General features: G+C 44.5%; 1 protein-coding gene across 1 annotated transcript; it reads left to right on the top strand.

Moving 5' to 3' along the window:
• The first annotated feature begins 120 nt into the window (after nt 1-120).
• Nucleotides 121-15058, top strand: LOC121574256 (coiled-coil domain-containing protein 62-like). The gene is made up of 8 exons (XM_041886880.1): nt 121-455; nt 738-894; nt 5239-5428; nt 7309-7475; nt 7773-7874; nt 13067-13070; nt 14721-14842; nt 14957-15058. Exons 1-8 carry the CDS (start codon nt 367-369, stop codon nt 15056-15058), a joined length of 933 nt encoding a protein of 310 aa, XP_041742814.1. The 5' UTR covers nt 121-366.
• Nucleotides 15059-21772: the final 6714 nt, after the last annotated feature.

The raw sequence follows: 21772 nt of genomic DNA, 5'->3' as shown, positions 1-21772 counted from the left end.
TGTAAATCAATTAGAAAAATATTGAAACGTTAATTTTTTCATGGGTAAAAACAACAAGTGATAACAACAAGTGATTTGAAAATGTGCAAACTTTCAACAGGGATTTAATGCTAGGCTAAATGTCTATTTCAAGTTACAAATCAACTTAGTGTTAGATAATTGTGGCGTAATCAATTTGATTTGATGATGCGCTGTATATTTTTATAAATGGTCCATGATTTGAATGGGAGACAATGATCATGAGATGCCCATTTAAATCTGATTAGTTTAGCTAGCCAGCTGTCAGCTAGCTGGTTAGGCAAGTCGTGATGTAGCTAGCTAGCGTTATATTTAACCAAAACTGTAACATAAGTTACAAGAAATGTAATGAGTGAGTTGAGATGGACCACGGAGGTAGAAGACCATTCAATCCAAATGGAGGATCTTGACACTCATCATCACACAGCTATTCTGGGGTGTGTATGCGTGTGTCTGTGTCTGAGAAAGCTGCCAGTCACTGTATTATAAACAAAAACATGTATTTGTGTTCCAGTTACTCCATATCATCTCTGGCACAGCACACCTGTGAGAAATGTCATATTGAGCCAATCAATCGATATTGGACATGTTATATTTCATCAAAATATGATGATATTATTTGACCATACATTTTTTTAACTAATTTGTCTTATTGCCTTGATTAGACTACTGGTCTAATGAAAGGAGACATTCTAACATGAATGGCTCCATTTTTGCAGAAGAACGTGGGAGCTTCTTTTGAAGTGCCCTCCCCAGTGTCCAGCTCAGCGTGAGTGCAGAAGATGGTCAGCCAGAAGTCCCCATGGCCTCAGTCCCACAGGCAGCATCTATGCCACAACCCCCTCCATGTCTCTACCCCTCCTACAGGACAGACAGGTGGGAGGTGCTGCTGTTTACTCACAGAGGCAAATGCATATAATTAGGAATTAGAATACTAGAATGGACATGAAAGGTCTTATGTCAGTATAAAAGGTCAGCCATTTTTGGTCAGGGAGTTGGTCAGCCAGTGTGCTGTGAAACAATGAATTTGAAGATTATCTGCACAGTATCTTTATTAGCTAGCCAGCTAATAAAGATACTGTGCAGATAATCATTTAAGTGGAATGATTCCAATACTTTTTCAAATTAACTATCAATATGCCAACATTCCATACAAAAAATGCAGTCAATCCACAGCCATACACTGGCTAAAAGCAGTTGATGATAGGATTTAGACAAGTTGTAAATGCAACAGGTACTGATATTGTATCCATATTATAACACTAACAGCTTTCCAAGAAAACAAACATTGAGACATTTAGGGTCTGTTTACATACAGATCTGGAAAAAATTAAGAGACCACTGCAAAAAGTTTCTCTGGTTTTACTATTTATAGGTATGTGTTTGGGTGAAATTACATTTTTTGTTTTATTCTGTAAACTACTGACAACATTTCTCCCAAATTCCAAATAAAAATATTGTCATTTAGAGCATTTATTTGCAGAAAATGACAACTGGTCAAAATAACAAAAAATATGCAGTGTTGTCAGACCTCGAATAATGCAAAGAAAATAAGTTCATGTCCATTTTTAAACAACACAATACTAATGTTTTAACTTAGGAAGAGTTCAGAAATCAATATTTGGTGGAATAACCCTGATTTTCAATCACAGCTTTCATGCGTCTTGGCATGCTCTCCACCAGTCTTTCACATTGATGTTGGGTGACTTTATGCCACTCCTGGCGCAAAAAAATCAAGCAGCTCGGCTTAGTTTGATGGCTTGTGACCATCCATCTTCCTCTTGATCACATTCCAGAAGTTTTCAATGGGGTTCAGGTCTAGAGATTGGGCTGGCCATGACAGGGTCTTGATCTGGTGGTCCTCCATCCACACCTTGATTGACCTGGCTGTGTGGCATGGTGCATTGTCCTGTTGGAAAAACCAATCCTCAGAGTTGTCGAACAATGTCAGAGCAAAAGGAAGCAAGTTTTCTACCAGGACAACCTTGTACGTGGCTTGATTCATGCGTCCTTCACAAAGACAAATCTGCCAGATTCCAACCTTGCTGAAGCACCCCCAGATCATCACCGATCCTCCACCAAATTTCACAGTGGGTGCGAGACACTGTGGCTTGTAGGCCTCTCCAGGTCTCCGTCTAACCATTAGACAACCAGGTGTTGGGCAAAGCTGAAAATTGGACTCATCAGAGAAGATGACCTTACTCCAGTCCTCTACGGTCCAATCCTTATGGTATTTTGCAAACCTCAGCCTGGCTTTTCTTTGCTTCTCATTGATGAAGGGCTTTTTTTTTTTTTTGCTTTGCACGACTTCAGCCCTCCCCCTAGGAGCCTGTTTCGAACCGTCCTCGCCGTGCACTTCACCCCAGCTGCTGTTTGCCATTCTTTTTGTAGGTCACTTGATGTCATCCTACGGTTGTTGAGTGACATTCGAATGAGTTGGCGGTCATCCCGGTCAATAGAGAGTCGTTTTCGCCCTCTGCCGGTCTGTAGCTTTGTTGTCCCCAATGTCTGCTGCTTGACCTTGTTCTTATGAACCGCCGTCTTTGAAATTTTAAGGATGGAAGCAACCTGACGCTCACTGTATCCCTCTGCCAGTAAAGCCAGAATTGAACCCTTCTTTTCCTCACTCAAAACTTTCCTTTTCAACTGTTTTGGCATGGTCAATAGTTATTTTTTGATTAATATTACTTTTGAGGTACTATTAGCACAGTTTTTGTCATCCAGCTGGTCCTATTGCAAGAGGATAGTGATGACCACAGCAGTGGTTTTTATACTTTTCCTCGTTAAATAAGATTTGGTTCAGATGATCACCTAATCAGTACCTAATTCAGTAGAATGAGGTGTGCCTGTGTTGGAATTCAACAGACACTGGAATGGAATGGCTGTCATACATGTAGAGATGCTGATTTGAGAAAAATTTGCAGTGGTCTCTTCATTTTTTCCAGAGCTGTATATTTTAGAGGCTATTTATACAGAACATGTGTACAAAATCTGTATAAACTGTATTTATAATTATACTGTATGACAATATTTTAGGTTAACAATAATTATATTATACAATTTCTGACATATAACATGCCTTACTTACATTTCTCTGCAAAAGTAAAAGCAGGAAATGCATCACCTATGCCTCCACTGCCATTCATTCCAATTAGACTGTTTTGGATATCTCCCTGACCACAATATATGCAGTAAAGAGATCAATGGAACGCAGACTGTGGGCGGAAAGAACAAGGACACGTCATCTTACAAAGTGGATATTGGTCAAATCCGTCATTATTTTTGTGTTTTAACAGGCCCACAATGTGGTTACTAAAATGTGGCAATTTTCGCTGCATAATATTTAGAAATAGTCCGTTTCGGGTTAGAAAAAATCCTGCTAAATGCTAACTCCTGTTCGTATTAGCTGGTAGCATAGCTAGCCGTATAGAAATCGGTGGTGGTACTTGAAGCCGTTTTTATGTGTAATGCAGATAATTGGTGATGATGACATGAACATGTATTGGGGTAGAAATCCATACAAGCATTATGGTGATGTATTCCTGAATAGAATAGGCACACAAAGGTCGAAAAATGTAATATCCTCCTTTGCATGTTTGGGTATTATTCTACATACTGGCTATAATTCTAATGAGCTCCACCCCCAAATTGGACCAAATCTGTACCAATCATAGACATTTAGGTTTCACAAGTTTGGACATCACAGTACAGCACAGTAGAGAACAGTAGAGTACAGCAGAGTACAGCACAGTACAGTAGAGCACAGTAAAGTAAAGAAAAGTAGAGTAGAGTTCAGTACAGTAGAGTAGAGTAAATTGCATTATACTCCACTTTACTCATGTGTGCTCGACTGTACTGTACTGAACTCTACACTACTGTACTGAACTATACTCTACTTTTATTTACTTTACTGTCCTCAACTGTGCTCTACTGTACTGTACTATACTGTACTGTACTGTGCTGTACTGTGCTCTACTGTAACTGTGGTTTGTGACTACTATGATTTCCTATTGTGGCCAATTGAATTGTAGTCATTCTGTTAATGATTCTTCGCTCACTCTGTTACCGATTTGGTAACAGACGGATGCGTTTTAATCACTTAATAATTAATATACAAAATTGTTGTAAAAAAAACCACTTGTTACTTCTGTGAACTTTCATAATCCCCCCTCCTCATGAGGGAGATAAATTATCTTTAAGATACTGTATGTGGGTTTTTGGTAACAGAATGACAGGACACTAGGCAATATTTCTTAAACTTACAGAACACAAATAATTTCAGCAAAAGTAAATATAAATGTTTATATTATTTGGCAGGAGTCTTTACTTCAATGTTATTGTGTTTTGATGTATTTCTAATAGCTTTTAAGACTTTTTCTAGTGTATGTTTTAAGACCCTTCTTCCATCTGTGTCACTAGAAATCAAAGCCTTTGCTTATTCCTAATTTAAAGGATCTGTGCTTAATTTCCCCAAAATATACAGTAGACTCTTAGCTTTCATTTGACACCAAATTTGATATGCTCCTATAAACTTCACGTTGGTGCTCATGGGTCCTTTTAAATGGAAATGACCCATGGCATTTCCATTGTTTTGGTGGAGTTCGATTGATCTCTTTTCCGCATCTATGGCTGCCATTTTCATACCATTCTGGAACTTTGAAGGTTTATGACATAGCCCCTCTAGTAATTTAATAGGATCTCTTTGGCCAAATGTTCAAACATTGTGGAACACACTGCTTCTGTTCCCCTTTGTTACATCATTGTATCCTGGATAGAATTACAGAATGCAAAATATAACATTAATGGTAAAGTTGGTTTTGTAGCATAAACTGGGAATTTGATATTTTTTACTGATATTATGATTGTCTGTATGTTTCGTATCTGCAGAGTAGATAAAACGCTGTCAGTTCCACATTAAGGTGGACTTGCCCATGGTAGCTAACGGCAACCGTATCAATGACTGGTTGATTAAATTCAAAACTATTGCTATGGGCTAGCAAAGCTACCATTATAGGTAGCAGGTCAGTACTCTCTACATGTTTGTGGGGTTGTGTGTTTGCGTGTCTGCATGTGTGCATGCATACTCACTCCTGTATTTACATTTGTGTGTTTGTGTGTCTGTCTGTCTGTCTGTCTGTCTGTCTGTCTGTCTGTCTGTCTGTCTGTCTGTCTGTCTGTCTGTCTGTCTGTCTGTCTGTCTGTCTGTCTGTGTTGTAATAGTCTCTGGTTGAGATGGAGTGTGCCACCATCCAGAGGCATCGGTGGGAGCTGCAGCTTCTGATTGCTGAGCTGAAAGACCGAGACCAGGAGCTCAACACCATGGCTGCTGCCCACCACAAGCAGCTCACTGGCTGGGAACAGGACCGCCAGAGAGTCCTCACCCTGGAGCAGAGGTGTGCCCATCTGGAGGGTGAGAGAGGGGACATAGGCCTCAATCCCAAATGAATAGGAAAGTTTCCATCCAACATCTGTGTGTACCTTCCCAAAATAACCTTAACGAGTGATTCCTCATGAAACCCAGACAAAAAAAGACCATGATTTTTGGGATTTTAACTAAATCATTTGTAGATGCTAAAAAGCAAAAATGTGTGTCATATGAAGCTTTACCGCTTGCTCTGTAATATGAGTAGTATTTAGAATTTTTTTAAACAGTTATTTTTTGAATATAGAACAATTTAAACATGTTTCAATATAATGTAATTGTATAAAAGCCACTTAGATTTTAATTTAGAATCCTAAAAATGAAATGTTATTGATCTGCCAGTATTTTCATTTAGAGGTTCTGGTAAACTCTTTGATGTTTCCTTTCATGTGTCCTACAAATGATAATTTTACCCTGTTTACCTCTGTACACCAGAGGAGGCTGGTGGGAGGAGCTATAGGAGGACGGGCTCATTGTAATGGCAGGAAAGGAATTAATGGAACGGTATCAAACACATCAAACACATCCATTAATTCCATTCCAGACATTACAATGAGCCCGTCCTCCTATAGCTCCTCCCACCAGCCTCCACTGCTGTACACAGACCACATGTACACTCTGTTTCATCATTAAACTCCTAGACTGGGCTTCTGTGTCTGTCATCACTATTTGACCAGAGTGCAGTCCGGTATCCGTTTACTTCCAGTGGCCTATCCACACATTAGAGAGTACCAGACTCTGTTTTAGTAATGTTGAACATAATATACTCTATGGGCATATCAAAATTCCAGAGCGGGATCTCTACTGGTTTTAAAGTTATGGCCCATTTTATACAGAGAAATTGGCATAGTAGGCAATGTTACCAATCACAGCCCTCCTTTTACTTGTATCATTGCACATCCTGCAAATCACTAGCGGAGGGCAACCATTTTGAATCCATTTTTACATTCATTCTGTTGGTAATGGTCATCACTAGTTACCACAGCCACAAAGCCTGCCTTTTTCTACCAATTATCTTCTTAAAATGTGAGTTTAAACCTAACTCTAACCTTAATCCTAACCACACTGCTAACCTTATGCTTAACCCTAACCACACTGCTAACCTTATGCCTAACCCTAACCACACTGCTAACCTTATGCCTAACCCTAACCATAAAATACCAAAAAGCACTTCTTTTTTTCATAGACTTTTATGATATAGACAATTTTGACTTTGAGGCTGTGTGCTTACATATTAGATCAGAACTCTAAAAGTAGCAAAGATCCCACTCTGGAACTTTGATATGCCCATAGAGTATATTATGTTTCAAGACATAAGAGGGTGCAGTGAGATACCCGATGGGTTGGACTATACTTTTCTCTTCAATCATCTTGAAAAAACGTATACTTAAAAACTGGAAATCAACCAATCCTCCGTCATTAACACAATGGAAAGTCAAATGCTTTATTATCTAAATGTTGAAAGTGCGTGGGCGACGTAGAGAAACAAAATGGTGCAGTTTGAGGCCATGTGAAGGAGAGTGATGCGGGCGCTGGAGATGGGGGTGTGAGCATGTGGGTCTGAGTAGGTGTGATGTAGTTGATGTTTGTGTGATGTTGTCATTTGTATGTGTATGTTTTGTATTGTTAAAAAAAAAAAAAGTACAAAAAAATTGGATATTATGTTCAACAATATATGTATTATTTTATGATGTTTGCTTTGTATATAAGGGGTCTGAGAATAGCACTGATAAGATCTCTGGTGTTTGTGCATGTGCTCGTGCTTGTGCATGTGTTCTGGCGCACATGTGCATGCATGCTGTGTGTGTGTTTGCTTGTATGTGTTGTGTATCAACCTGTGTGTCATAATGTCTGTGTACTTGTCTTAGATGAGCTTCAGAAGCGTAATGAGGTGATCAGAGCTGTGACTAGGAGGGTTCATGTCGTGGAGGCCCGGGAGAAGAAAGGCCACAGGGAGCTCAACTCTATCCAGCAACAGCTGCTTGAGCTGGGGCAGAAACAGCAGCACACCAGCCAACACTGCCACGACCTGGAGGTACAAACACAGCCAAGTTAGTGTTCAGCTGATGTTGTTATTTGCCGTCTAAGAAATAAAGTGTTCCCAGTGTCGTCTTGTTAAACAGGACTGTGAAATAAAGTGTTCCTGTGGCATTTTCGTGGTCCTCTGTAGCTCAGCTGGTAGAGCACGGCGCTTGTAACGCCAAGGTAGTGGGTTCGATCCCCGGGACCACCCATACACAAAAATGTATGCACGCACGACTGTAAGTCGCTTTGGATAAAAGCGTCTGCTAAATGGCATATTATATTATTTTATTGTTGTCTCCCCCACCAGGAGAAGAACCAGAACCTGAACTCCATGGTGATGTCTCTGTCAGCCCAGCTGGGCTCTCTGCAGGTCAGAGAGGAGGAGCTCAGTGCCATGCTCAGACTCAAGGTACTCTTTGCTTGCATTCTTTAACCTTCATCTCTGATCCAAACTCTGATTACCCTGTAATAGGGTACACACTTAGAAAAAACGGTGCTATCTATATCCTAAAAGGTTTCTTCGGCTTTCCTCTTAGGAAAACCCTTTGAAGAACCCTTTTGGTTCCAGGTAGAACCTTTTTGGGTTCAATGTAGAACCTTTTCCACAGAGGGTTCTACATGGAACCCAAAATGGTTCTATCTGGAACCAAAAAGGGTTCTACCTGGAACCAAAATGGTTTCTCCTATGGGGACAGCCGAAAGACCCTTTGGGCCTTGTCTGGGAGCAACATTATATCCTTCGCGTCAGACTCATTAAAGAAAAATCTTTGTCCAGTTCGAGGTGAGTAATCGCTGTTCTGATATCCAGAAGCTCTTTTCGGTCATAAGAGACGGCAGCATCAACATTATGTACACAATGAGTTACAAACAATGCGAAAAAACACACAAAATAGCACAATTGGTTAGGAGCCCATAAAACGTCAGCCATCCACTCCAGCGCCATCTTCTTGGCCTTCTTGGCATCTTCTTGGCCTTCCTGTGACACTGGGTGCTGTAGATGTCCTGGAGGGCAGGCAGTGTTCACCCGGTGATGCATTGGGCAGACCGCACCAGCCTCTGAAGAGCCCTGCAGTTGCGGACAGTGCAGTTGCCGTACCAGGCGGTGATACAGCCCGACAGGATGCTCTCAATGGTGCATCTGTAAAAGTTTATGAGGGTCTTAGGGGCCAAGCTGAATTTCTTTAGCCTCCTGAGGTTGAAGAGACGCTTTTGCACCTTCTTCACCATACTGTCTGTGTGGGTGGACCATTTCAGATTGTCAGTGATGTGTACGCCAAGTAATTTGAAGATTTTCACCTTCTCCACTGTGGCCCTGTCGATGTGGATGGGGGCATGCTCCCTCTGCTTTTTCATCAGCTCCTTCGTTTTGTTGACGTTGAGGGAGAGGTTATTTTCCTGGCACCACTCCGCCAGGGCCCTCACCTCCTCCCTGTAGGCTGTCTTGTCGTTGTTGGTAATCAGACCTACCACTGTTTTGTTGTCTGCAAACTTGATGATTGAGTTGGAGGCGTGCGTGGCCACGCAGTCATGGGTGAACAGGGAGTACAGGAGGGGGCTGAGCATGCACCATTGTGGGGCCCCTGTGTTGAGGATCAGCGTAGTGGAGGTGTTGTTGCCTACCTTCACTACCTGGGGGTGGCCCGTCAGGAAGTCCAGGACCCAGTTACACAGGGCGGGGTTCAGACCCAGGGCCCTGAGCTTATTGATGAGCTTGGAGGGTACTATGGTGTTGAAGGCTTGGTCTTTCCCCCTTCTGATAACCAGGTGGCGAATCGCATCTCTGCATGTCTGGCAGACATATCAGTATGGATGACGGATCACCACCTCAAGCTGAACCTTGGCAAGACGGAGCTGCTCTTCCTCCCGGGGAAGGACTGCCCGTTCCATGATCTCGCCATCACGGTTGACAACTCCGTTGTGTCCTCCTCCCAGAGTGCGAAGAGCCTTGGCGTGACCCTGGACAACACCCTGTCGTTCTCCGCTAACATCAAGGCGGTGACCCGATCCTGCAGGTTCATGCTCTACAACATTCGGAGAGTACGACCCTGCCTTACACAGGAAGCGGCACAGGTCCTAATCCAGGCACTTGTCATCTCCCGTCTGGATTACTGCAACTCGCTGTTGGCTGGGCTCCCTGCCTGTGCCATTAAACCCCTACAACTCATCCAGAATGCCGCAGCCCGTCTGGTGTTCAACCTTCCCAAGTTCTCTCACGTCACCCCGCTCCTCCGCACACTCCACTGGCTTCCAGTTGAAGCTCGCATCTGTTACAAGACCATGGTGCTTGCCTATGGAGCTGTGAGGGGAACGGCACCTCTGTACCTTCAGGCTCTGATCAGTCCCTACACCCAAACGAGGGCATTGCGTTCATCCACCTCTGGCCTGCTGGCACCCCTTCCTCTGCGGAAGCATAGTTCCCGCTCAGCCCAGTCAAAACTGTTCGCTGCTCTGGCACCCCAATGGTGGAACAAGCTCCCTCACGACGCCAGGACAGCGGAGTCACTCACCACCTTCCGGAGACATTTGAAACCCCACCTCTTTAAGGAATACCTGGGATAGGATAAAGTAAGGCACCCCAATGGTGGAACAAGCTCCCTCACGACGCCAGGACAGCGGAGTCACTCACCACCTTCCGGAGACATTTGAAACCCCACCTCTTTAAGGAATACCTGGGATAGGATAAAGTAATCTTTCTACCCCCCCCTTAAAAAAAAAAAATTGGTACAGTGGTTATCCCACTGGCTATAGGGTGAATGCACCAATTTGTAAGTCGCTCTGGATAAGAGCGTCTGCTAAATGACGTAAATGTAAATGTAAATGTAGTCAAGGAACAGCATTCTTACATAGGTATTCCACTTGTCCAGATGGGATAGTGTGCAGTGCGATGGCGATTGCATCATCCGTGGATCTATTGGGGCGGTGTACAAATTATGCAAATTGTTTGGGTCTAGGGTGTCAGATAAGGTAGAGGTGATATGATCCTTAATTAGCCTCTCAAAGCACTTCATGATGACAGAAGTGAGTGCTACGGGGCGATAGTAATTTAGTTCATTTACCTTCACTTTCTTGGGTACAGGAACAATGGTGGACATCTTGAAGCAAGTGGGGACAGCAGACTGGGATAGGGAGAGATTGAATATGTCCGTAAACACTCCAACTAGCTGGTCTGCGCATGCTCTGAGGACGCGACTAGGGATGCCGCCTGGGCCGGCAGCCCTGCGAGGGTTAACACGCATAAATGTCTTACTCACGTCGGCCACAGAGAACGAGAGCTCACAGTCCTCGGGAGCGGCCCGAGTCGGCTGCACTGTGTTATCCTCAAAGCGGGCGAAGAAGGTGTTTAGCTTGTCCAGGAGCAAGACGTCGGTGTCCGCGACGTGGCTGGTTTTCCCCTTTGTAATCCGTGATTGTCTGGAGTCCCTGCCACATATGTCTCGTGTCTGAGCCGTTGAATTGTGACTCCACTTTGTCTCTGTACTGATGTTTTGCCTGTTTGATTGCCTTACGAAGGGCATAACTGGACTGTTTGTATTCGACCACATTCCCAGTCACCTTGCCATGATTAAATGCGGTGGTTCAGGCTTTCAGTTTTGCACGAATGCTGCCATCTATCCACGGTTTTTGGTTTGGATAGGTTTTAAACGTCATTCGTCACAGTGGGAACAACATCCTCTATACACTTCCTGATGAACTCAGTCACCGTGTCAGTGTATACGTCAATGTTATTCTCAGAGGCAACCCGGAACATATCCCAGTCCGCGTGATCAAAACAATCTTGAAGCATGGATTCCAATTGGTCAGACCAGCGTTGAATAGACTTTAGCACGGGTACTTCCTGTTTTGAGTTTCTGCCTATATGAAGGGAGGAGCAGAATGGAGTTGTGATCTGATTTGCCGAAGGGAGGGCGGGGGAGGGCCTTGTAGCCATCCCGGAAGGGAGAGTAACAATGGTCAAGAGTTTCTGAAGCGCTACAGACAATGTGTTGATAAAACTTTGGTAGCGTTTTTCTCAGATTTGCTTTATTAAAGTCCCCAGCTACAATAAATGTGGCCTCAGGATATGCGGTTTCCAGTTTGCGCAAAGTCCAGTATAGTTCCTTGAGAGCCGTTGTAGTATTGGCTTGAGGGGGAATATGCACAGCTGTGACGATGAGTGAAGAGAATTCTCTCGCGAGGTAATGCGGTCGGCATTTGATTGTGAGGTATTCTAGGTCAGGTGAACAAAAGGACTTGTACGTTACTACAATCACACCATGAGTAGTTAATCATGAAACATGCACCGCTTTTCTTCTTCACGGAGAGTTCTTTATTCCTATCTACGCAATGTACTGAGAACCCAGCTGGCTGTATGGACGGGGACAGTGTATCCAGAGAGAGCCATGATTCCGTGAAACAGAGTATGTTACAGTCCCTGATGTCTCTCTGGAAGGAGATCCTCGCCCTGAGCTTGTCTACTTTATTGTCCGGGGACAGAACATTAGTGAGTAATATACTCGGAAACGGTGGATGGTGTCCACGCCTCCTGAGTCTGACTAAAAGTAAACTCTGAATAACTCTTCTCTGCCAAAACAGTGCAAAAATAAAAATAAAAGGTCAATAAAGATGCAAAGTTAACTCAGATAGTCCGTGTAGCTATTTTGTTAGCTATTTATCAGTCTTATTGATTGGTGATAGAAGCTGTTCAAGAGCCTGTTGGTGCCAGACTTAATGCACCGGTACCGCTTGTCATGCGGAAGCAGAGAGAATAGTCTATGGCTTGGGTGGTTGGAGTCTTTAATGATTTTCCGGGCCTTCCTACCAATGATATAGATGTCCTGGATGGCAGGGAGCTCGGGCCCCAGTGATCTACTGGGCTGTCCACACCACCCTCTGTAGTGCTATGCGATCGAGGGCGGTGCTATTTCCATACCAGGCAGTGATGCAGCCAGTCAAAATGCTCTCAATGGTACAGCTGTAGAACTTTTTGAAGATTCGAGGGCCCATGCTGACTTTTTTCTACCTCCTGAGGTGGAAGAGGCGCTTTCGTGCCTTCTTCACGACTGTGTGCGTGTGTTATGACCATTTTAAGTATTTAGTGATTTGGACACCGAAGAACTTAAAGTTCTCGACCTGCTCCACTGCACCCCATCGATGTGGATGGGAGCGTGTTCGCCCCCCCACGATCAGCTCCTTGGTCCTTGGTCTTACCGACGTTGAGGGAGAGGTTGTTGTTCTGGCACCACACTGCCAGGTCACTGACCTCCTCCCTGTAGGTTGACTCATCGTCGCCCGTGATCAGGCCTACCACCGTAGTGTCATCAGCAAACTTGATGATGGTGTTGGAGTCGTGCATGGCCACGCAGTCGTGGGTGAACAGGGAGCACAGGAGGGGAGTAAGCACACACTCCTGTGGGGCTCCTGTGTTGAGGGTCAGCATGGTGGAGTGGATGTTGCCTACCCTCACCACCTGGGGTCGGCCTGTCAGGAAGTCCAGGATCCAGTTGCAGAGGGAGGTGTTCAGACCCAGTGTCCTAAATTTGGTGACGAGCTTGGAGGGGACAATGGTGTTGAACGCTGAGCTGTAGTCAACAGCATTCTCACATAGGTATTCCTCTTATCTAGGTGGGTGAGGGCAGTGTGGAGAGAAATTGAGATTGAGTCATCTATGGATCTGTTGGGGCAGTATGCAAATTGGAGTGGGTCTATGGTGGAGTTAATGTGTGCCATAACCAGCCTCTTAAAGCACTTCATGATTACAGAAGTGAACGCTACAGGGCGGTAGTCATTGTGGCATGAAGCCTTAGAGTTCTTGGGGACAGGAATGATGGTGGTCATCTTAAAACATGTGGGGATTACAGACTGGGACAAGGACAGGTTGAAAATTACAGTGAACATGCCTGCCAGCTGTTCTGCGCATGCTCTGAGAACAAGCCCTGGAATACAGTCGGGACCCGCGGCCTTGCGGGTGTTGACCTGATTAAAGACCTTTCTCACATTGGCCTCGGAGAGCGAGATCACCTAATCCTTTGAGTTTCTGCTTGTAAACAGGAAGCAGTAGTACAGAGTCATGATCTGATTTGGCGGACGAGGGAGGGCCTTGTATGCTTGCTAGTGGGTAGAATAAGAGTGGTCTAGGACTTTATCGCCGTTAGTGGCATTGGAGACGTGTTGATGGAAGATGGGCATCACGTGTCTTAGTGAAGCAGAATTTAAATCGCCGGCAACCAGAAAGGCAGCATCTGGATGTAGGTTTTCTTGCTTGTTTATAGCCTTGTACAGTTCATTAAGTGCCAGCTTGTTATTTCCCCGACTCCACTGTCCTGTCTGCCCGGTGAATGGAGAATCCATCGAGTTGGAGAGCCATGTTTCAGAAAATAAAACAATATTGCAGTTTCGAGAGTCCCGTTGGTAGCAAATCCGCGATCGGAGGTCATCCATCTTATTATCGGGTGACTTTACCAGTAGAATGGAGGGAAGAGGTGGCCGGTTTTCCCTTTGCCTTAATCTCACCAGGACCCCCCCACCTTGCCTCTGTAACGCTGGCGTTTCCTCTTGGGTAGCCTGAAAATTGGCTCGGAATTACAGAGAGAGCCCAGGGAAGATGAGTCGAAGTTGAAGCCGGAATTGGGATAAGTAACTGCCGATCTGATGTTCAAAACGTATTGTCGGTTGTAAGTAATAATAGCGGATACATTTCGTGAAAATAAAGTAAAAATAAACGACAAAATAATCACAAAATAGCAAAGTCGGGTCAGAGCAAAACGGCGCCATCTGATAATTTGTTGTAAATATTATTTTTAAGCCTTGAGACAATTGAGACATGGATTGTGTATATGTGCCATTCAGAGGGTGAATGGACAAGACAAAATATTTAAGTGCCTTTGAACGGGCTATGGTAGTAGGTGCCAGGCACACTGGTTTGTGTCAAGAACTGCAACGCTGCTGGGTTTTTCACGCTCAACAGTGTGTATCAAGAATGGGCAACCACCCAAAGAACATCCAGCCAACTTGACACAACTGTGGGAAGCATTGGAGTCAACATGGGCCAGCATCCCTGTGGAACGCTTTCAACACCTTGTAGAGTCCATGCCCTGATGAATTGAGGCAGTTCTGAGGGCAAAAGGGGGTGTAACTCAATATTAGGAAGGTGTCCTTAATGTTTTGTACACTCAGTGTATATATAAAACACAGGAAAATGCAGTTTTGACTGCACTGGGCCTTTAAAGGATAGTTTATCCTGACCTGAAATGTACATTGAATTGTCCACAATCCTAAGCATGTGTGCTCCAGGTGTGTGAGAACCAACAGAATGACCATCAGCTATTTCAGTTGAACCTGGAGAGCACCCGGGAGGCCCTGAAACAGGCTGAGAGACAGGGACCACATGGGAGGGGAGCTGTTTGTGCGTGCATGTGTATATTTATTCTACTCAGTTGAACATTGACGTTGTGCAGTGCAGTTTAAGTGTTGCTGTTGGTCTCAGATATTTTGCTGTTGTTTCTGTGGCTGTAGAGGAGGGGCTCAGATGGAGTCTATGACCAATCAGGGAACAGAGAGAGGAGGAGGAGGAGGGACAGAGACGAGGAGCAGGGTCAGTCTACAGACAGGCTCTGAGCAGGAGTATAGAACCCCACCCAAACCGGCCAGACCTCCCCTTCCCCCTCCTCGTCGCAGGAGAGAGACGGGCACCCCAGCAGGAGGAGGAAAGTATTGTTTCCGGTTTGACCTCTGACCTCGCTGACATAACTATGGCAACCCGGGACCTCATCACTACTGTCCCCAGAGAGTTACTGAGTCACTCAACGGTCCAAGCTAGCAGCGCTAGCAACCGTTTGTCATCAACGATGAGAGGGACCCAAAATGTAGCAAACTCCAGTACTCGTATTTCCAGTCACTACACCGATCGAGAGTCGAGCTACAGTCACCCGGAAACAACTACAGGGAGAGAGACTAGAGAGACCATGGTAACACCTAACATAGCCGTCGCCACAGGATCACTGAGTCGTTCTCGATCGCCAGGTCAAGCTAGTGTCACCCTTAGCGACTACCTGTCCACCGTTTCAGGAAATCAAGGCACGCCTCTTAGGCAACAAGATCAACAAAAACTTACCAGTGAACATGAATCTAACTACAGCCGCCAGGAAACACCAGGGAGAGCTAGCAAGGAAACAATGGCAACCCGTAGTAGCCTAGCCGCTGGAGCCATCACACTGTCGCTGAGCGACCGCATCGCTAGCTACCGCAGCCAACAGAGATCAGCAGGGGGAGAAGACAGAGGGATACAGAGTCAGAGTGGAGTTAGTGGTAATAATATTGGGAATGAGGGTTTGCTAAACCGCACTCCAAATCAAGTTACACATCTGGTAAAGTTAGCATTAGCGACAGAGTATCGAACTACAGCCATCAGGGATCGTCAGGAAAAGAATGCAGGTAGTCGTTGTGTGAGGGGGGAATCAGTACGAATGCCTGTTCCCTGTTGGAGAGGACAGAGTCCCCTGAATATGGGTGTATCAGTATGGTTGAGGGACAGACAGGACCTGGCTCCTATAAGACAGCTAGTTGTGGCTGTGGTAGTATGACTGACGGACAGGCAGGGCAGAGCTGTAGGTGTAGTTGTACATCTGAAGGCCAGGAAGAGAGTGAACCTACCCCGTCTGAAGCAGGCAGCTCTCAAACAGGGACAGGGGCAGGGATGGAGCTCCTAGTTGTGTTTAATGGAGGACACGAGGCAGAGGACTCCTCCATACTGCTGGTGGACATCAACCCCAGAGCTCTGAAAGACTCTCAGAACACCTGGTAGGGACAGACTATACAGAGAAATTAGTACACTGAATGGTACACTCTTTTATATTGACCTCACATTTCTCTCAGGGATAGTAATTGGTTGATTGATTGTATGATTGACTGACTGCTTTCCCAGCCAAGGTGATCTCACCTGTGTGTACATGGATAGCCCCTCAGCTTCCTCTCGGAGTAGGAGGAGCCTCAGTCCTGCCAATGACCCCGCCTCTCCACCAACCGCCTGTCAACAAGGTGTTGTCAACGGCAACCTGGGAGGCCTTTTTACAGCTGTAGACGATGTGAGTGGACCACGTAACCTGACAGGAAAAACTCCTGGCCTTCATAATAACTTCACATCGTGGACATAAAGAATTCGGTCTTAAACTTCGTTATCTTTTGTCTATCATCTTAGGAGGACCAGTGTTCTTGCACCAATCGTCTACAGAGGCTGCTAGCTGAGTCTCATCAGATGGTGGCTGGCTCGGAACGCACAACCCTACAACCTCTAAGCCCCTCCCACAGCCCAGCCTCTAGCTTTGACGCTGTCATTAGCCTCAGCATCAGCCACGATAGTGGCAACAATAACCATGGAAACCTCAGTTGTAACTGTGACAGACATAATCACAGCAATCCCGATCACTACCTCAACCAGAGCTCCACCCACACCATAGGAGCCTATAAAAAAAGCCGGGGATGTGCTTTTTTGTGTTTTATAGATACGATAATTATTCAGACCAAAATACTACTGATAATTGTTAGATACAGTGGGGGGAAAAAGTATTTAGTCAGCCACCAATTGTGCAAGTTCTCCCACTTAAAAAGATGAGAGAGGCCTGTAATTTTCATCATAGGTACACGTCAACTATGACAGACAAAATGAGAAAAGAAAATCCAGAAAATCACATTGTAGGATTTTTAATGAATTTATTTGCAAATTATGGTGGAAAATAAGTATTTGGTCAATAACAAAAGTTTCTCAATACTTTGTTATATACCCTTTGTTGGCAATGACACAGGTCAAACGTTTTCTGTAAGTCTTCACAAGGTTTTCACACACTGTTGCTGATATTTTGGCCCATTCCTCCATGCATATCTCCTCTAGAGCAGTGATGTTTTGGGGCTGTCGCTGGGCAACACAGACTTTCAACTCCCTCCAAAGATTTTCTATGGGGTTGAGATCTGGAGACTGGCTAGGCCACTCCAGGACCTTGAAATGCTTCTTACGAAGCCACTCCTTCGTTGCCCGGGCGGTGTGTTTGGGATCATTATCATGCTGAAGACCCAGCCACGTTTCATCTTCAATGCCCTTGCTGATGGAAGGAGGTTTTCACTCAAAATCTCACGATACATGGCCCCATTCATTCTATCCTTTACATGGATCAGTCGTCCTGGTCCCTTTGCAGAAAAACAGCCCCAAAGAATGATGTTTCCACCCCCATGCTTCACAGTAGGTATGGTGTTCTTTGGATGCAACTCAGCATTCTTTGTCCTCCAAACACGACGAGTTTAGTTTTTACCCAAAAGTTCTATTTTGGTTTCATCTGACCATATGACATTCTCCCAATCCTCTTCTGGATCATCCAAATGCACTCTAGCAATCTTCAGACGGGCCTGGACATGTACTGGCTTAAGCAGGGGGACACGTCTGTCACTGCAGGATTTGAGTCCCTGGCGGCGTAGTGTGTTACTGATGGTAGGCTTTGTTACTTTGGTCCCAGCTCTCTGCAGGTCATTCACTAGGTCCCCCCGTGTGGTTCTGGGATTTTTGCTCACCGTTCTTGTGATCATTTTGACCCCACGGTGTGAGATCTTGCGTGGAGCCCCAGATCGAGGGAGATTATCAGTGGTCTTGTATGTCTTCCATTTCTTAATAATTGCTCCCACAGTTGATTTCTTCAAACCAAGCTGCTTACCTATTGCAGATTCAGTCTTCCCAGCCTGGTGCAGGTCTACAATTTTGTTTCTGGTGTCCTTTGACAGCTCTTTGGTCTTGGCCATAGTGGAGTTTGGAGCGTGACTGTTTGAGGTTGTGGACAGGTGTCTTTTATACTGATAACAAGTTCAAACAGGTGCCATTAATACAGGTAACGAGTGGAGGACAGAGGAGCCTCTTAAAGAAGAAGTTACAGGTCTGTGAGAGCCAGAAATCTTGCTTGTTTGTAGGTGACCAAATACTTATTTTCCACCATAATTTGCAAATAAATTCATAAAAAATCCTACAATGTGATTTTCTGGATTTTTTTTCTCAATTTGTCTGTCATAGTTGACGTATAGCTATGATGAAAATTACAGGCCTCTCTCATCTTTTTAAGTGGGAGAACTTGCACAATTGGTGGCTGACTAAATACTTTTTTTCCCCACTGTATAATGGGACAGGGGCAGGGATGGAGCCGGAGGGGATGGCTGCCGTTTTACAGGCTCCTAACCAACTGTGCTATTTTGTTAGTTTTTTCGCGTTGTTTGTAACTTATTTTGTAACTTATTGTGTACATAATGTTGCTGCTAACGTCTCTTATGACCGCCTAGCGTCGTCCAGGGTAGGGGAGGGAATGGCCGGCAGGGATGTAGCTCAGTTGGTAGAGCATGGCGTTTGCAACGCCAGGGTTGTGGGTTCGTTTCCCACGGGGGGGTATAAAAAAATAAAATAATGTATGCACTCACTAACTGTAAGTCGCTCTGGATAAGAGCGTCTGCTAAATGACTAAAATGTAATGTAAGAGGAATACAATCCAATTGTTAACCTTCCTGGCAGAACAGGGACACAAAGTGAGCAAAAAGAAACTTCAACTTTGGCAGAGCGAGGTGATTTACCTAGGACACACCATAACTCAGGAGGGGCGAAAGTTAAACTCATCCAGAAAAACTGCTATACTTGGAGCGCCAAAACCGTTAAACAAAAAACAAATGATGAGCTTTTTGGGGATGATAAACTACTGTAGAGCTTGGGTACCGCATTATGCACTGCATACTGGGAAGTTAAGTGATCTTATCTATGGGAAGGCAATGGCAGCCCATGATAAAATCATTTGGAACTCCGAGGCGGAGGAAGTTTTTCACTTCCCAAACAGCCTTAGCTTTTCCTAGATATGACAGGCCTTTTACCCAAACGGTGGACTGTAGGGAAGGATATATGACATCGGTCTTGACTCAAAAACATGGGGATAAGAACAAACCCATTGCATATTATTCATCTAAATTAGACCAGGTAGCACGAGCAATGCCTCTATGTTTACAGTCTGTGGTAGCTGCAGCTCAGGTGGTGCAAGATTCGGCATCAATAGTTTTGTACCACGATTTAACCCTAAGGGTTCCGCATGCAGTATCCATACTGTTGTTGGAGCATAAGATGGCCTATATGTCACCCGCTAGACATTTATCTTGTATGATAATCCTGTTAAATATGCCTAATTTGACCATTGAACGGTGTACAACTCTGAACCCCTCTACTCTGGTTCCTATTGCAATAGATGGCAGCCCACATGATTGTATAACTGAAACTGAGAAACTTGTGTTGCCAAGACCTGACTTGAAAGACCTAGCCTTAGTAGATGGGGAAGTGACTATGTTTGTTGATGGTTCATCTAGACAAAACCCTGATGGTACGAATGCTACAGGATATGCAGTTGTAACAGAGACCGACGTCTTGGAAGCTGAATCATTACCTAGAAATTATTCTGCACAACAGGCCGAGATAGTGGCTCTCACTCGGGCATGTCATTTGGGTAAAGGGAAAAATATTACTATTTACACCGATAGTGCCTATGCATTTAATACAGTACACGTATTTGCTGCACAATGGAGAAACAGCAAAACCATTACACATGCCCAGTTAATTTTGAATATTTTAGATGCTGTACTCCTACCAGAGAAGTTAGCTATCTGTAAATGTGATGCTCATACTAAAGGTGTAGATAGCATAAGCAACAGCAACAGAAAGGTAGATGAGGAAGCGAAGAAGGCAGGTCTCAAACCACAAGCACCCACATACTTACATCTGAAAGAAGAGGTAAACATTGATAAAACAGTACTGATGGAGAGCCAGTTGAGAGCACCAATGAAGGAAGTGACAAGATGGGAGAAAATGGGAGCAGTCAAGAAGGGGGAAATTTGGCATCAGGGTAATTTACCTATATTACCAAAATATCTGTTTAGATATGCAGCAATTTTGATACATGGGCAAAACCACGTATCAACCGGGGGGATGGTGGAAATAATTAGAAAGCACTTTGTAGCGTACGGAATAACAAATTACTTTAAAAAAGGTTGTTCTAGGTGTGTTAAATGTGCACAAAGTAATCATCAAGGAAAGCAGAGAGCACCAAAAGGGGAATTTCCCCAGGCCAGATATCCATTCCAACAGTTGGAAATTGATTTTATAGAACTTACAAGAAGTGAAGGGAAAAAATTGTGTTTGACTGTAATAGACAAGTATACCAAATGGGTAGAAGTCTTTCCAACCTCCTCCGCTGATGCATTAACAGTAGCTAAAGCTTTATGTCAGGAAATAATCCCTAGATTTGGATTGCCAGAAACTATCTATTCCGACAATGGGTCTCACTTCGCCAACCAGGTGATAGATAATATTGGACAGAAGTTACATATTAATATGAAGAAACATTGTTCATATCATCCGGAATCAGCGGGTTTGATTGAACGCACTAATTCGACGATTAAATCACGTCTGAGAAAAACGCACATGAGTACAGGAAGAAATTGGGTACAATGTCTACCAATAGTATTAATGACGATTAGGGTAACACCGGATAAAGATGGGTTATCCCCCTTTGAAAAAGTGTTTGGGAGACCATATAGAATTCCAGAGTTAGGCAGACTAGAGCAGGCAGATATAGAAGTAGAAGGGACGTCGGCAGGACATATGAGAAGACTGTTCATTAACCAAACACGTATGTCAAAGATTTTGTGCCCCACAGGAGAACTAAAGGAGAGGGTAACCCACTCTATCCAACCAGGTGACTGGGTGTGGATACAATCCCTATAGAAGAAAGACTGGAAGCAGCCCCGTTGGGAAGGCCCCTATCAGGTTTTATTGGTCACCGCCTTTGCCATTAGAATAGCAGAAAGAGCAACCTGGGTCCACGTTACCCACTGCAAAAAGGTAAGAACACATACAAGCACCACTGAACACACGCAGAGTTAGAGAGAAGAACTGGAACAATAGGGTCCGGGGATCACCTCTGTTAACGAAGATCTCCTACCCCGACCTATCATCACTGTAGTGTGTTCTTAGGGTGTGAGTATGGGGTGGTACCAAGCAGAAGGACTAAGGGCAGGAGAGGGTTGGCGGTTTTGGGGAATATGGGTGACCCTGAGCTGCATCATAGTCTCGGCAATAGTCTTGATATGTCAAGATCCACCACCACCCCGCACTAATTACACTATGCCCTTACCATTATTAAGAAATAAAAGGGTGGGGAGTAAGATTCAAAATTAGGATTAGGGATCTTATCAGGGCGGGTAAGCAAGCAACGTGGGATTATAGAATCCCATTGTATTTATGTTCAGCTCCCTCGGCGGATTGTTCCTGGG

This window comes from Coregonus clupeaformis, chromosome 9 (assembly GCF_020615455.1).
Source record: "Coregonus clupeaformis isolate EN_2021a chromosome 9, ASM2061545v1, whole genome shotgun sequence".
Taxonomy (NCBI): Eukaryota; Metazoa; Chordata; class Actinopteri; order Salmoniformes; family Salmonidae; genus Coregonus; species Coregonus clupeaformis.
The sequence above is the reverse complement of the archived record's forward strand: the minus strand, read 5'-3'. Positions and strand labels throughout refer to the sequence as shown.

What these genes read in the sequence shown, in the direction of transcription:
- LOC121574256 (XM_041886880.1), top strand. Translation starts at nt 367, where the DNA reads ATGAGTGAGTTGAGATGGACCACGGAGGTAGAAGACCATTCAATCCAA. An exon ending in CCCTCCTACAGGACAGACAG is followed by an intron (nt 895 to 5,238) that starts GTGGGAGGTGCT and finishes GTGTTGTAATAG; the next exon opens with TCTCTGGTTGAGATGGAGTG. An exon ending in AACACTGCCACGACCTGGAG is followed by an intron (nt 7,476 to 7,772) that starts GTACAAACACAG and finishes CTCCCCCACCAG; the next exon opens with GAGAAGAACCAGAACCTGAA.